Source organism: Argopecten irradians, chromosome 3, assembly GCF_041381155.1.
Source record: "Argopecten irradians isolate NY chromosome 3, Ai_NY, whole genome shotgun sequence".
NCBI classification, from domain to species: domain Eukaryota; kingdom Metazoa; phylum Mollusca; class Bivalvia; order Pectinida; family Pectinidae; genus Argopecten; species Argopecten irradians.
Genome location: NC_091136.1, coordinates 31,255,957 through 31,273,361, shown reverse-complemented (window position 1 = coordinate 31,273,361; position 17,405 = coordinate 31,255,957). Strand labels below are relative to the sequence as shown.

The window sequence follows — 17,405 nt, the reverse complement described above, 5'->3', positions numbered from 1 at the left end:
AAATAAATAGTTTTGGAGATTGCGTCCTAAAATTTGAAACTTTGTTCCCAACAGTTTTTACTAGGTAGCAATCAACATATATGCACGGTTTCAATATTTGGAATTTTTGAGGTATATTAAAAGACAAAAAGTAAAATCAAGATATCAACTTACCATATGACGAAAACCAAAACGCTAACGCGCAAAATATGTATCGTTTTGCCGAATCCATCCGAAATTATCGAAAGTGCCAAGTAGATTTCTTGGCTGTATTCTGCATTTAAACTGGTGAAAGGATGGAACACCTTTCCGTGTCGTTGTCAAATCAGGTCGTTGTCTTTATTGATAATATTTCAGTACACTTGTTCTGTAGATTATATCGCGTTAATGTGTGCGCCGTGGTCACAACGACCAATTATTTTGCCCTAAGCATCAACGTACGCATTTACCGTTCTTAGTTTTATGTAATATTATACTTGCTTAATATGATGATATAAGAGGATCGTTAAGTGTTGAGTAGACACTCCGGGTATCCATTTCGTGGAATCTTTACATCATCATTGAATGGTAACTGTTAATTGTATATTTGCACCTGAGACAAACAGATTCAGTTTAATATGAGAAACGTAATTGTGATTTATAATACATGTCTGTCAGTTAATTATTTCTAAAGAGGAACAATGATTTTCTAATTTCTTTTTATACTTATTTCTGTAGCTAAGATGATAAGACAAAGAGAATTAAAATAACGTGTAATTTCCATACAGTATTTCCATAATGCAAAATGGTTATTCCATTTGAAATACGTTTCTATTACCATTTCATCATTAAGTAAGTATGCATTTGAGAGCGTAGCGTCAGATTGTTTTAGAGAAATAAACGTGAGATTCGCTCACAAAATTTTGACGTCAAAATAGATACCTTCCCGAAACGGAGATGAGTCTGCAATGTGCAAAGGCAGAATAATATTATAATCATTTAAAGGATTGCTCACAGGTATAGGAATATCATAGCACTACATTTACAATCGAGTGATCGAACAGAGATCAAAACTCAACTGAATTTTCAACAACGAAATATGGAATTAAAAAAAATTATGGTTTGATATCACAACCCTTAAGCGGTACATAAAACAATTGAAATTAACAATTTGGAAATAATTTTCAGATTTAAACGATGTTCCAACATTTATTTTGAGTGAACTTCGGCATTCAGAACAACCTCATAGGTATAGATGACAAAGTTCTTGCTCGTTCATATTAAATATGGCTTCCGGAAACGAAATGTGGCTTCCGAGGGCTCAAACAATGTAATTATGTATAGTATTTTTCGCGGTGTAACGCGAAAGTTTCGCGTAATAACGCCTAAAGTTTCGCGTAATAACGCCAAAAATTTCGCGTAATAACGCCATAGATTCGCGTATAACGCAATAGTTTTGCGTGATAAGTTTCAGGTAATTACACGTTTTTTTCTTCTACCAAAACGAGCCCAATCGGCTTTCGTACGTAACTAAAAAACTGACTAGTGAAATAAATTATATATACATTGTATATACAATGTATATATGCTAGCTTTTGTGGGTGTTTTTATTATTATGTCTAAGATGCATATGTTGTATATTATTTTTATCCTGTTAAAAGTTTTAGAATTGATTCTGTCGTATATGTGCAGATGTTCCAATTGAAACGAATGTACGAAGAAACATAAAGAACTTTGTGATATATTAATCAGTTATCAAAGTTTGATATATGAAAAGCGTGACATTAAACTAGAGACAAAACATGAACATCAACTACAAACAATGAAGCATCCAATTAATTATATATTGTATATCGATAACGAGAGCGATACAACCTTTAGATAACGATTATAATGCATTTATAAATACGTATATACTGGTCTGCAGACAAACGCTGCTGGCGATATATTATTTATTGTTAAAGTTTTCAATAACAGTCCATTATTATTCATTCAATGCATAGTTTTACGGTTCATTTCCGGTATGTAGCATCTTTTATGCATCTACTCATTTACAAGTAACAACTCATCAACCATATTGAATGAATAAGGCCACCCTCGCACAGGGTGACAGGGTATTTATTAAATCAACAGCAAATGATGATCCAATACAATACATAACAAAATTTATGTGTAATTCATATAAAACAATATTTGCTTTAAAAATGCTCCAACGCCGACAGAGCATAAATGATATGAATCACTTGAACAATAATTGGTGTTTAATCGTGTATATACATGTCTAATTAACACAAAAAATAATATAAAATAATTTGTTTTGCCCTTAGTGCATGCGCAATCAGTACTTAATTCCATATAGGATATAGTGCCACAGAATTTTTTCGGGATGCAATTAATTATTTTTTGTAACTTTAACTTGAAGTAAAATTAGAAGCTCACATTTTTCAATGGTGGTAATGGTGTAAAGTAAGTAACTTTTGTAACTGAAGAAAAATACTAAATCGTCTGCTTGTGTTTTTGATAGTGAAAAAAAAAAATTCATTTGTCAGCGGTGGAGCATCTTTAAATAATGAAATGCAAACAAGGACATTTTAATGTGCGTGCAGATTTGTTTTCACTTTGTGATGATTATTTCCCGTTTTGCAAAATATATTTTTGAATTAATATTTTGTCGTTATAGAAGCATATTTTTTCATACTTACAAGCACTTTACCACAAACTCTAATTAGTTGTTTTATTAAAACAATAAAATCCGAAAACAATATACATAGTTAACCTAAAATTACCATAAAATGACAACAATTTCCATGAAAATCAAAGTTCATGAAGTGCACTACTAGACTATGGGGACATTGGTCAAGTTTCTAACGCTAACGAGCTTAACAACCATTCTTTCACAATGCCAAGCGTTATCTTTGGGTGACTAAAAGCAACATCATTCTAAATAAATAATTATTATCTTTCGGTAATGACCACAGTTTTCAATGTTTAATATTTCATATTTTTCACATAAAGCATCATTCATATCCCGTAATTCTATACTTATATCAAAAGTACAAATGGCAAGAACTCTTATTAAACATTTCCATTGATTTCAAGTCTTTATTATTTCTTTCAGTGAATAAATTCGTCGACGGAAGAAAATCCGTGTTGACAAATTTGCAAGAAAAAACCCTTAAATTAAAATTTATCATAACAAGAGATCAAAATGTATTCGAAATTAATATTGCTGATTTTACTTATTCCGTTCAACTTAAATTGCATTTAAATGTAAATGAAAACATGGGTTCGGTGATTCCATAAGGAAACAAAACTTATTGTTACTTACTTACTAATCAAATTATTTACTATATATGAATCCATACACATGTATAGCGGATATCGGCCTACATTTACTGGTTCTTCATAATCAATGCACTGTAACAGTTGACTATCACTACCCGGCAATGTACCGAAATGAGTGGATACGGAAATGTCAACTTCCAATCATGTTACCATTAACCGTTTTACATACTGAGCATATTATTTTCAGTGATTGATGCATTCCTTCATTCGATAAAATGTTTTTATGTTAACATTATCATTAAAAAACGTTTTTTATTTTTGTTTTTGAAATCTAGTTGTCTTTTCACATGTTTTCTCAGTTCCTCTTTTTGATCACCTTTTTAATTATAAATTTGGCTATTTATCGATTTATTACAATGTTCCTATTTTTAACACCGTTAGTGCTTTACGTATGTGATTCATAACAACAATATATTAGTAACAGAATTTCCATGAGATGTAACTCGAGCCAACTGCATTTGCTTATTGATCTGTATGGTGTAAGTCAATATCATTACGATAATAGATCTAATCGTAATGTCCTACATATGTTTAAGTGAGTACGTATAGCAAACTATTTCGCTTCAAGGACCAGGACACTCGTATCCAATTACATTAGATTGTCCGTGGGCATTTGTTTCCATCGTTCGTCTGATAATACTAATGGGTAACCACAGAACGATGTCTGATCAAACAATTAGGAACATTAACATAAACATCAAAACATTCATTTATAACTTCCTGGTGAAAGACAATATCTAGTACGTAATCAGCAGTATGTATATCCGAAACCTCGAAAAGTTAATAATGAATCTTAAATTACTAATTACAAGTCTTCAAATTTTGTTTATATAATTTTGTAACGAATTCAATACGTTGATGGAAATAACCAAGATTAGATACCGATTTGATGAGACTTAAACATAAAATTGTTGAAAATACAAGCTTAAAGGTTTTATACACAAGATATTAAAACTTACGTGCATCTATTCCGAAATAAGCAGAGCCATAGGTTGTGTATCAGATTTTTAAGAATGATGGTAAAGAATGAACGTAAGCGCGTATTTTATAAAATGGTTTTCTGCGATAGGGGATCATTAAAAATGGAACTATTTGGGCTTGATGCTGCTCTCCTTGACGAATTCATACGACTTTCTAGTGATCAGACTAGTATATCAGAGTCTGTCTGTATTGGATTAAACATAATCATTAAAAAAAAGATGAGACATATCTTTGTGTCATCAAGGTTTGGTTTGGTTTGCTTTGTGTTAGTTTAACATCCTATTAACAGCCAAGGTCATTTAAGGACGTGCCAGGTTTGTTGGTTGCGGAAAGCCGGAGTACCAAGATGAAAACCACTAACCAGCGGTTAATACCTGGCAACTGCCCCACGTTGAATTCGAACTCGTGACCCAGAGGTGGAGGGCTGGTGGTAATATGTCGGGACATCTTAACCACTATACAGCCACCGCAGCCCCAAAAGTCATCAATGTCTACTTAAAAATAAATTATTTGACTTCAAAACATTCAGATTTTATATTTAGATGTAACCAAAAGTATCTTGAATTTGTTTTGATAAATATTCATAAAGATTTAAAAACAAAATAGAAACTGCTCGTTAAGGCTTTGGCAATGAATTGTGACACGAATTCACGAAAACATATATAGTATTAATTTAATAAGGAAATGCTCACGTATCTCGCTTACACATATCAATCTAAATCTTAATTCCTCAAGAAAGTACGGAAAACATCTATTAAAACAGAAAAAAATCATTAATACATTATTTGGAGTAAATTTCATGAATTTCATTTTCATTCACACCTTGACTTTTATTCTCTAAAGTGTATCAAGAACGTTTTTTTATATTAGGCAGCTGAATTTTTTTACATAAAAAGAAACCCCTTTAGACTAAAAAATAAAATCATTATTCAGTGAAAAAATAAAACTTGACAGAAATGCTCTAATTTCGACAGAACACTTAGTCGTGTGTGTTTGGGAATATTTTCTGAAAATTATGTATTGATACAGTGACAAGTGTTTATCACAAAAGCTGAGTTATCAACGAGACATGTATGCACAGCATGATTGTGATAATCAGTATACATTTACGGCCACACTAACAGTGGGATATGAAGGTTTATTTACCCCGAGGTGAAATATTATTACATCTGAGGGTAAATAAACATTCACATCACAATGTCACCGAGGACAGAAATTGTTTATTATACCAGAAATCCCCGATTCGCCATTTTAGGAAATCAATATTCGTGACGAATAACAATTTCTGTGTTACATATATATACGCTTCGTCCGTCATTGTGGTACAATCGAAAGGGGAGATAACTCCGTGCGAAAGACGGACAGTCACCATAGGGGCACGCATCCCAGGGAAATGCTATGTTTTATTTCCCCACCGGAGATGTATTTTTTTTTTTTTTGTGCTTTAGCTAATCACAGACTGTTATGAACATGAGGTATAATAATACGTTATTTTATGTCAAAGTCAAAATTGTTTAAGTGCCATGTTATAACCGTGGGGCTAATTGAGCCGGTCTTTCAGTAGTGAATGACTGATTGATCCTGTACTTAATTGCATTACTAGACTTTTATCATGAATACTCATATCAATACTCTACGTAACTTGCACAGTATAAATACAGGACTTCTACCGTGAACGGTCAGATATATTTAGCAAGCATGAAACTCGTATCACTCCCCCTAGCTATTGTTCTGACAGCATGGTGCGTGGATACCGGTAAGTCTGTCAACGCTAGACGTTGGTTAATTTTGTTGGATTGTTTGTTTGTTTGTTGGTTTTTTTTGTTGTTATAAATGTACATTTATAATGAATTAATTATACACAAATTTTGTCTTTGAGTAATGTGCCGTCATTTTCTTTTATATATATATATATGAGCGTAGTTACAATCAACTATGAAAAAATGTAGCGCTTTGGATTTCGTTTTAAAGGCGTTGTGTTTGCACCATATCAATTCATTTGATTTGTTTTTTACAAAATGCCTTAATTTTTTCCTCAGTTTTCTGTCGCCATTTCCTGCCAATATGTAATTCATATACACATAAAAGTTATGATTTTATATTATGTAGTTTTACGTGTTTATTAGAAAGGGTGAATGACAAACTGTAGCATCAATCTATTTATTTTGAATCTTATTACCCTAATTATGTTTTATTTCTAAATATTTCCCCCCTGCTAGCCTTGGCTGGTTACAGACGTGTATGCTACTACACTCACTGGTCCAAACTACGCCAAGATGTTGGACAATTCCTACCAAGTGATATCGATGCCTCGTTATGTACACATATAATTTTCGCTTTTGCTCATATAAAATCACACAAACTGCACACATACTACAAAAACGACACCAGTCTGTAAGTATCATCATCTTCTTCCTTTTTTTTCTCTGTATTACTATTTCATCAGATTGTAACCATGTATTTTAGCTTTGTTAAATACACACTTGATTCCATATAAAATTTTGACTTTATCCATTATTCTATCAAAATCTTCATAATGAATGATCATTTATATTTTTTCTACTTAGAATATAGTTAAAGTAGTTTAAACGTGATACACATTCATTATTATAATTTCTTCACAAACTGGTAGTTAAAAAACATCAGAATGTGACATATGCTTGCTACAAGCCAACGCTAAAATGCAAAAATATCATTCAATGTGAAATACTTAGTCGCAATACAAAAACCCAGGCATGATTGGTCTGATTAGTTTTAATACCTGGCGACTGTCCAACATGGGGATAGAAATCGCGACCCTGAGGTAGAGTGCTTGTGGCAATGTGTCATTATATTTTCCCCAAGTATGGCCCCACGGGGGGAGGACATCTTAACAGCACGACCACCAAGGCCCCCTATGTACACGATAATACCAATGATTTTTACTCCTGTTACAGCTACGCAGAGGTAACGGGGCTAAAACAACAGAACCCTGAGCTAAAAGTCCTTTTAGCCGTTGGTTGGGCAAAGGTTGGACGTAAAGCTTTCTCAAGATTGGTTTTAAACCAGTCTAGGATAGACACGTTTGCTGACTCGGCCGTAACCTTTCTCAGACAGCACGACTTTGATGGCCTCGATTTGAACTGGGAGTTCCCAGCTGTAGGCCATGGAGCAACTCCTGATGAAAAAAGGAAATTTGGAGAACTCTGTATGGTAAGTAATAAAAATCAAAGTCCGAACTGACCATTTCCAAAATAAAACATTCTTTTTTTTCGGTGAAGCGATATGACTCAAAAACCAATTAACTTTTAATTGTCTTCAGTAACTTCAAGAAATCATAATCTGTACATTTCAATTACTTATTGTCCTTTTTTATAAGTCATCATTAAAAATCAATATTTGCTTTGATTGTAACGAACCTTACAAGTGATCTTGTATCTAAGTGGAAATGAGAGTACTTTACAATAGAATATGTTACTTACGTGCCTGACATAAAAAACCGGTTCATATGTATCTTCTTTGTTACCTAATTTATAACGTTTTTTTGTTTATTTTATTCCTTTAAGACACTGCGCCAATATTTTGACCAGGAATCTAATTCAACGGGAAACGAGCGACTCCTATTGACATCAGCGGTTTCACCAATAAAAAGCATTATAGATGTAGCATATGATGGTCCTGTTCTTGCGTCGTAAGTAGTCGTGGAATAATATTACAAAAGAAATTCTTACAGTAAACAATATTTTAGTATAGATTAACTGCAACTTTAAAACCTCAAAAATTTCAAAACGAAATAATCAAAACATAATTGAATAAGCTCTCCCGAAGATTTTTATTATAACTTTTATTAATAAGTTTCCGATTTCCATCGGACGTTTTCACACTTACATCAAGCTTTGATAGAAAGCGAAATTTTGATTATTATTTCAATATTTTGATTATTTTCTACAACATAAACCTGATCATTAGAATAACTTATCTTCTTTGTTAATTATTATACATGGCCCATGCTCTTTATTACATAATGCTAATAATTTTTTGCTAGCTTGGTATAATGGTAATGTTATATTCCACGACCAACTCCATAAGCTGTATTCGCCGTATTTTACTATCACCCCTGATACTGTATGTATTACCAGAATGACAAATCTTCGTTTACTGTGTTTGTTTACAGGAACCTTGATTTTGTGAGCATCATGACATATGACATGCATAATAGTATTACAGAGAATCATACTGATCATCATAGTCTTCTGATCGCTAGATCTGGCGCGATGGGAGAAGACAAGTACCTCAGTATGGTAGGTATTTCTGTACTTGTTATCAATTCAATACAGCGATCAAAGTATATCTTTTAAAGTGCCATTTAAACATTTTGTTTTGACAATTCCATGCCATTAATCTAAAAATGTTGCAATGCACACGTTTTTGGGGTCTTTTTAATGCATATTATATCTGGGTGTTCCACAGTGTGCATAAAGTTTGCAACATGAAACAGATACAAACAAGGAACGCAACAATTTAATATTATTTAGGCTCTAAAGAGGATTACACATTATGGTTTCCTTGTGTGTACTTGTTGTGTGATACATATAGGATCTTACATGAGTAAAATCCAGCAAAGGCCGCCATTTTGTCCCGCCGTCCTCGTAATCCTGACGTCACGTCATTTTTCTTGACGTCATTTTATTGTTTCTGTCTGACATCACAATGAATTTCCAGCCAATCAAAAACGCTCCAAGTCACTAGTGACATATGCAAAAATATTACACGGAAAAAATCACCGGATATCAGGCGGATTATGTGGTAAAATTATTTGTAAGCCTGTCAAACTATGCTCGGGGATATATCCATAACACTATTTTAGACCAACTATCAACATTTCTGGTAGTTATTAATACAATTTGTCATTCGGAATTAAATCATGTAATAATATGGATTTCAATTTGAAAGATAAATTGATGTTGTATTACATCAGTAACAAAAAAGGTGTACAGAATTATTAACTGAAGCACTGACGGTATAGCCATGTTTAACGTTTCTTTACCACGAGAATTGTAGAAGAGTTCTACTTCAATAAATGGGCGGACGCTATAGATAATTTGATTGTGCTCAAAACCTACGCCAGCATCCACTCTGTCTGTGGTCCTAATCCACTCTGGATACTGAGTCTTGTTTATCCTAACCACACATGGAAAATAGGCGAGTTAATCAAACTCTCGTATCGGTACGAACGTAGCATTGTAGTATGTAGACTATGTGGGAAGAATTCGGACAATATTACTATGCACTTTCTTATCCAGTGTCCGGCACTGTTCTATAGTCGCGATAAAATATTAGACTTTCTTGTAAACTTCTTAGAAGGTACAGAATATGTTACATTCGACCACCTTTCAGAGGAAAAGCAATGCCAATTTCTACTTGGAAGCCAGGTGGATATTCCTCTTGATCATGATAGATGGGAAATGATGATGATAAACATTGCTGACCTACTTCCATCACTAATTGTACATATGAACACTTTACTTTGAAAATGTGATTTTGAAATTCTAAACTGAATATCGATTTATTCTAATTGAAATGTAAAATAGGTATGAAATTTCTGAAAAGAGGAAATAAAGGAAATCTATCTATCACTGTCACCACTAGCATCAGATGATGATCGTACATCGTACTTGTCATCGAAACGTCACACAACATTATTTTTTACTGGCTGTGTTATAAAAGCATTAGATAAATGTAATTTTCACGTTTAAAGTTAGAACTTTTGACCCACGAATTAATAAATAATTAATTAATGCCTTTCTGTTCAGACGTGGGCGTCTGACTACTGGCAACAACTAGGTATGACAAAACAACAGATCAACATTGGCCTCGCTACCTACGGAAGGGGTTTCACTCTGGCTAACAATACATTGTCTGGGATTGAAGCTTACGCGAATGGACCGAGCAACGCTGGGCCGTACACTGAGGATGCAGGCGTACTCTCGTACTATGAGGTTAGTGAGACATACAGATATAAAACTGACGTAACTGCCACATAGGTATTGGTTTTGATGCCATGTGTTCGCAAGTTAAACGTCCTTCTTCTCAGAGAATACATCGTGAGTTCCGATCACAAAATAATTACGTCACAATAAAAACCTACTCGTAAGGAAAGTAACTCTGTCATATGCTTAGACGAAATATCACCGAAAGAAAAAACAATCATATGTTTATAAAGTGTGTTATGATTTATATATTTAAATGAAGTTAATTTCAAGTTGACTAATTATGTAATTATCGCATCAGAGCTTATATGTATCAATTTGATATAATATAACGAATCGAGCATAAGCCGAAAGGTTTTACAATGTAATGCACCAAACAATGATGTCTGATCGTATTTATTGAGTCAAAAAGCGAAGTCTCCCCAGCTTATCCTAACTTATACCCTTTCATTCATAATGTTTATTTTGTACTGGTAGCTACGTTTAAAACAATGAGTGTTTGAGAGTATAAATTCACCTTAACCTCTATGTGCGATATGCATCAGAAAAATTTAAATTCCAGTACATTTACGTCGACAGCATTTCAATGAAGGGCGTCCTTAGACTGTTAAAGGAATGTTAAATAAACAAATGCTCCAATGCCGACAGAGCACAAATAATAGTCATCATTTGGACAGTAATTAATGTTTAATCGTGTATATTTAATACAAAATTACATATAAAATAAGTAGTTTTGTTATTCCTGTCTGTGCAATCAGTATTTCATTCTATATATGGCGTAGTGTCATAATTTTTGTCAGATCGATTATCAAGCTATCTTAATTACTTTCGCTTGAAGTAAAATAATAAACTCAAACTTGAAAATGATTGTAAGAAACTAGTAAAATAGTAAGAAACTTTTGTTACAAAAAGAAAACTACTTTTCGCCTTATCCTATTTACAATAGATACAATAACCATTCGTCAGCGATGTAACAACTTTTAACAAACCAAATGTGTAATATAAAATGTATCATACAAACAATGTTGGTCAATTATTTTTAGTAGCATTTCATTTTGGTTACACTGTTGGTTTTTTTCAAACAGATATGCGACATGATGAAGGCAGGAGGCCAAACATTTCGTAATTATGGTTCTCCATACTTCGTCCACGGTGACCAGTGGATAGGTTATGACGACGAAGAGAGTATATATTGGAAGGTACAGTAAACCCTGCCTTAGCGACAACCTCAATGCAGGAGGTCAGTCGTCAGTGCAGTAAAACCTGCCTTAGCGACCACTTTAAACAACACCCGTTAAATATGACCAATATCCTTTGTATCTTGGGTAGTCTTCATAGACAAGTTTGACTGTATTTATATATAAGGTATATAGCATTCATTATATACCTTGAATTATCGTTTTAGTTGGACTGTAAACTTAATATATAATTTAGTTACGCGTATTGCCTATTAGTTTTGAATGTTGAGTCTTTACATATAATTGTACCTTACTAGAAAACAAAAACAAAAACAAAAATAAACAAAAAATCTCCAATTGAAAAATCTCCGCCCAATCTCGGTCTATTGGACAATCAAAGCTTACATGCTTGAACGTCAAGTTTATATATTGGTAATATACCAATGCACAGATACCTAGCTAAGGCTAACAATCTGTATGTTATTTATTTGTTTATCTGTTTATTGACACTATTTTTCTATTGTTATTATCATTATCTGATCATGTCAATATTATCAATGGCGAGATTATTCTAATTAGCATCTACCCCAACCATATTAATTCTAGAAGAATTACAAGAAGATAAATATCTGATAAGCACTTCTTTTAGTATACCGAACCCATCTGGTTTACATGTTGATCTACCGCTTGATGAAAAAAAAAATCATTAATCATCTATATGTCTGGGTCAAAACAATGGACCTATCAATACCATACACCATTGATAAAAACAATACTAAACATGATTAGGAGTCTTATTGAAATGCAAATCTCTAGTTTAAGTTTAAGATGAAAGAAACAAAATTTATTTTGTATGTAAATAGATTGTATGGCTGGTCCAGGAGAATCTAGGAGGCGCCATGATGTTTTCGTTTGACCTCGATGACTTTAGGGGAACGTGTAAGTCATCAATGGGTACATTTCCCCTCATGAGAACAGTAAAAGACGATCTTCTCGCTGCGGAAAATGGAACCTTCCAATTACCAACAAGTAGGTTTTTTTTCATGAACTCTAAATATGCATAATGATATGAAAACGAAGAGGGAGAGAGAATTCAAAAGCTTAAAGGGCCTACATTCAGTAGCATATTTTTTATTCTAAAAATGAGTCAATTCCATCGATACGATTTAAGTATGCTACAAATATTTTGATAAGTTATTAAAAAATGGATTAGTTGAATTACAAACACTGATATCATACACGCTTTCCGTTTATACCGATCTTACAAACGAAAGACTGATTTACATTAGCTTATATTTACACTGATCTGACACAAACTTTAGATTCATAATGATCTTACACAAGCTTTACATTTACACTGATCTTACACAAGTTTTTTTTTACATTGATCTTACACTAGCTTTACTTTCACACTGATCTTACAAAAGCTTTACATTTACACTGATCTTACACAAGCTTTACATTTACCCTGATCTTACACAAGTTGTTTTTACACTGATCTTACACTAGCTTTACTTTCACACTGATCTTACACAAGCTTTACTTTCACACTGATCTTAAACTAGCTTTACTTTCACACTGATCTTACACAAGCTTTACATTTACACTGATCTTACACAAGCTTTACATTTACCCTGATCTAATACAAGCTTTAAATTTACACTGATCTGTCATTAGCTTATGTTTACACTGATCTGACATTAGTTTTACATACACACTGATCTTACATACGCTTTACAGCTATAATGATCTAATATAAACATTACTTTTACACTAGGTATACGTTTGCATTAGTCTTACACAAGGTATACATTTGCATTGATCTATATCAACACTGATTTTACATAAGGTTTACATTAACATTGATCTGACATAGCAATTACATTTTCGCTTCCCTTTTAAGCTTTCCACTGTGGCGGCAAACCGAATGGAATATATGCCTATGAAGGCAATTGCACAGGATTTGGCATGTGTAATGACGGTACAGAGTCGTGGGTAGACTGTCCTCACCAACTGATGTTTGATAAAGATGTCCTGGCCTGTATGCAGAGTGACGTGGTTAATTGCTTACAGTAAATCGTGATTACATGAAAGTCAAATCGGATTTGTCAAAGTAAAAAAAAATTGAAGTATCTGTTGAACGAATTCTTTGATATCAATAAAATTGAATCATAAATTTGATCAAGTGCATGATTTTTTCTGAGTATTTTTTCTTTTGAAAACAAAAGAACTTGGCTGTGGTATACCCCCGATGAGGCAGACCCATACACAAAATCCAGTTCGTCGCAATCAATATTTGATATTCATATTGATTCAGCAGACTCTGCAAATGTTTCCAAATCTTTTGTCTATTATATTGTCATTATTTGATTTAATAGAGTGTAGTATTTTTCTGTTTGTCGTAAAATATACATTTGATGAATAGAATAACGCAAATTAAATGTTTATTTTCATAATGCGGGTCGTCTCATATTTCCCACCGTCATCCTAAATATCGCGTGGAAGTTGACATAGAATACGCAGGGAAAATTGCATTTGTTTGGTAGTTACCTTATGTTAGCCAATCGATATGAATTTTCTTAATGTAATTGTCGTTTTTAAGAAACCTTTATTTGTTGTTTTGGAAAGGTAGTGGGCTTCACATTAAAACTAAATGGTGCATGAAATCAAATATTTTGAAATCAGCAGAATCCTTACCGAGTAGAAAATTTGGCAGTAGAAATCTTTCTTAAATTATCTGAGATATCCCTTTCTTTTCCTATGTTTACCATTTTCGGTGTCTTCTGTATGAAAAACTTGAAAGTTTGTTATCACAAAGTATTTATAGAGCTACTAAGGAAATTATGAAGTCATGAATCATCTATAGAAACTCAAAGTAATGAAATAAGTCCATTTTGTGAATTAGTGGATATGCCGGCATCGTTAGGTTGAATATGTAAGAATTAAGTTTCCAGACAGTTACTGAGGCCAAAAACTGACCAATCAGAGACCTACAGAGTTTTAGGTCACACGAGACGATGAGACTCTCATGTGACCTATTAGAATCGCCTTTTGTCCGTCGTTGTGCGTCGTCCGTCGTGCGTTTTCGACATCTTATCCAAAACTGCTGACGTAATTTCAATATAATTTTGCGCAACCTTTCTAAGGTGTTTTATAAAAATTGTGAATTATTACTTATATGATCCTGGGGTCTGACGTTTTCCCTGGGGAGGAGGGCAAGTTTACAATAGTTTATATAGGGAAAACATTTTATGAGCACTTTTTGCTCAAATTTCACAAGTCAAACTTGGTTAGAATTATTAGTCTGAGGTAGCATTTTAATGGCATATCCATATTGGTCCCGGCCGACCCCCTGGGGGCAGAGAGGCGGGGCCAAAAGGGGTCAAATAGGCTTAATCTTCAAAAATCTTCTTCTAAAATTCTGGAAATGCTAGAATCAAAATCTCTTTTTAGATGGAAAGATCTTACGACGTTTTATAAAATTGATAAACACTTTTATGAACACTATTTGCTCATTTCATAGGAAATGAGTCAAACTTGATCAGAATATTAGCCTGAGATACAATGTAGAGCATTTTAACATCCATATCAGTCCTCGCTGACCCCATGAGGGACAAGAGGGGCGGGGCCAAACAGGGTCAAATGACTAAAATTTCAAACAAACAAAAAAACATGTCTGAGTTCACAGATATTTATGGAAGCAAATAGTCTTCACAGATTAAAAAGTCAAATTTATAAAATAACTGACGGACTTCAATGGCCAGTATAGAGTGTCTAATAGAGGGCCTTATACACGCCGGTAGTACCCGCTGGTTATATCATCACAGAAATATCTTGATTATAATGATTATTGCGGACTTCTTGAAAGTCAAATGCATATGTTTGTCACATACTTTGCTTAACTTTACAAGCTACAAACAATATCCGTGTCAATTATATATTTAAGGTTAACCATGTTCAACTGGTTATTTTCACTGTCGAAATGTCCACCTCTGTACTATGTCAAACTAAAGGCATTTCAGGACAGAGAAAAGATCCATCACATGCCTGCACAGACTTCCTTTGAAGATTAATATATAGAGACGCCTAACTTCAAAACCATACAGTTACAGTCATTCGATTTTTTTGTATACCATCTGTTATCGCACTACAGCGATAATAGCCCCGGGGAACATCGATGGGTCCACCTCAACTTTCTATTAGCATATCATGTAATTTTAATCTAACTTTTAGATCATAAATCTAGAACCCTGGCCCCGATTTCTCGAAACAAACTTAAGTCCAAAACTGACTTAAGTCATAAGTTTTCATATAAGTTACATAAGGAGAAAAAACTTAAGTTTTGACTTAAGTCTGCACTTTTGTTTCGAGAAATCGAGGCAGGAGGTACTGTGTAAGATCACGGCGATCTGAGAATTAGTAACAGATTATATAATCATGGACCCACCAGAGTGTCCTAAGACCATTTTTAGACGTTTTAGATGTCTAGATTAAAAAACGATAAAAATCATATTCTACATGGTACTACATATATATACGAGAAGGGTGGAAACCTCACTGCTCAAAATTTCTAACCCGCCTACGTATATAAACACATTTCTAGTACATCGTCATAAAAACGGTTACTACCGTTGGAAAGAGCGATAATTTTCCTTTCAAAATCATCCTACACATATATACAAAATGCCGTCATTAAGACGATATAAGCCCCATTATGACAAACACATTGACAGCGGCTATCAGAGTTAATTTCCTTCGTTTAACACTACCTGAGTTACTTCCCTTAATTTCACTCCGTCCTTAAAGATGCTCCACCGCCGACAGAGCATAAATGACATTCATCATTAGGACAATAATAGGTGTTGAATCATGTATATATATGTGTCTAATTAACACAAAAAATAATATAAAATGATTTATTTTGCCTTTGGTGCATGCGCAATCAGTACTTCATTCCATATAGGATATAGTGCCACAGATTTTTTTCGGAATGCAATTAATTTTTTTTTTATATATTTTAACTTCAAGTAAAATTAGAAGCTTTAACTTTTCAATGGTGGTAGTGGTGTAAATTAAGAAACTTTTGTAACTGAAGAAAAATACTAAATCGTTTGCTCTTGTTTTTGATAGTGAAAAAATTATTTCACTTTATCGGAGTTACTTAGGACTAGAGAAGAACAGCCTTGCCCCGGTCTATATTTTTATTAAGTGGGCAGCCCCTGTTTTGAACCATGCATAAAAAAAATCATGAATTGGTACATCCAATATGGAGGGTTTGATTTAAGTCATTTTTTTTAAATTTTAAATAAACATAACTAAAATGGGTAAGAGAATTACAATTCTTGGCTCCTCCGGAAATTCGTCTCGACCGGAAATGCTAGCTTTACATGAAGGAAAATCCATGGCACGGTTTTAGGCAATTTTTTTTTTTTTTTAAATCCACACAATTGACCTATGAAATAAATTAGCTTATTTTGCCATTGTAATGGAAGAGCTCAATTTAAGGCAGGTCTTCAGAAAAAAATTGTGTACAATTTTCTGCAATTTTGGACTAAAAATCATAATATTTTGCAATTTTTCAGGTACTTTCTTGCTGTAACCATGGTATTCACATGCATGATTCAGCGCAGAATATGCCAAAATCAAAATGTCAAATTGTAATTGCAAAAGTTGTTCAGATTAAATATGTATATTTTTTGGTTTTGTACATGTATTTTTTAAAGTTAAATGACAATATCATTATTTCTACGGCATGCGCCTTGTTTTCATAGATTGTGCAAATCTACTGTTTTCTGATAACTTATCTTCGTTTCACACTATCAGTGTTACTCCCCTTCTTTTCACTACATCAGACTAAAATTCCTTCGTTTCACACTATCTGAGTAACTTCCATTAATTTTACTCTATGAGACTTACTTCCCTTTGTTTCACTCTATAACATTTACTTCCAAAATACTAAATCGTCTGCTTCTGT

At 33.3% G+C, this 17,405-nt stretch overlaps 1 protein-coding gene across 1 annotated transcript; it reads left to right on the top strand.

Annotated features, from left to right (window-relative positions):
• Positions 1-5,684: 5,684 nt before the first annotated feature.
• On the top strand, positions 5,685-13,621 carry LOC138318193 (chitinase-3-like protein 1). The gene is made up of 9 exons (XM_069260371.1): positions 5,685-6,040; positions 6,504-6,678; positions 7,221-7,476; positions 7,830-7,954; positions 8,438-8,564; positions 10,077-10,262; positions 11,339-11,452; positions 12,295-12,460; positions 13,335-13,621. The coding sequence occupies exons 1-9, from the start codon at positions 5,983-5,985 to the stop codon at positions 13,505-13,507; spliced, it is 1,380 nt and encodes a 459-aa protein (XP_069116472.1). The 5' UTR covers positions 5,685-5,982; the 3' UTR covers positions 13,508-13,621.
• Positions 13,622-17,405: the final 3,784 nt, after the last annotated feature.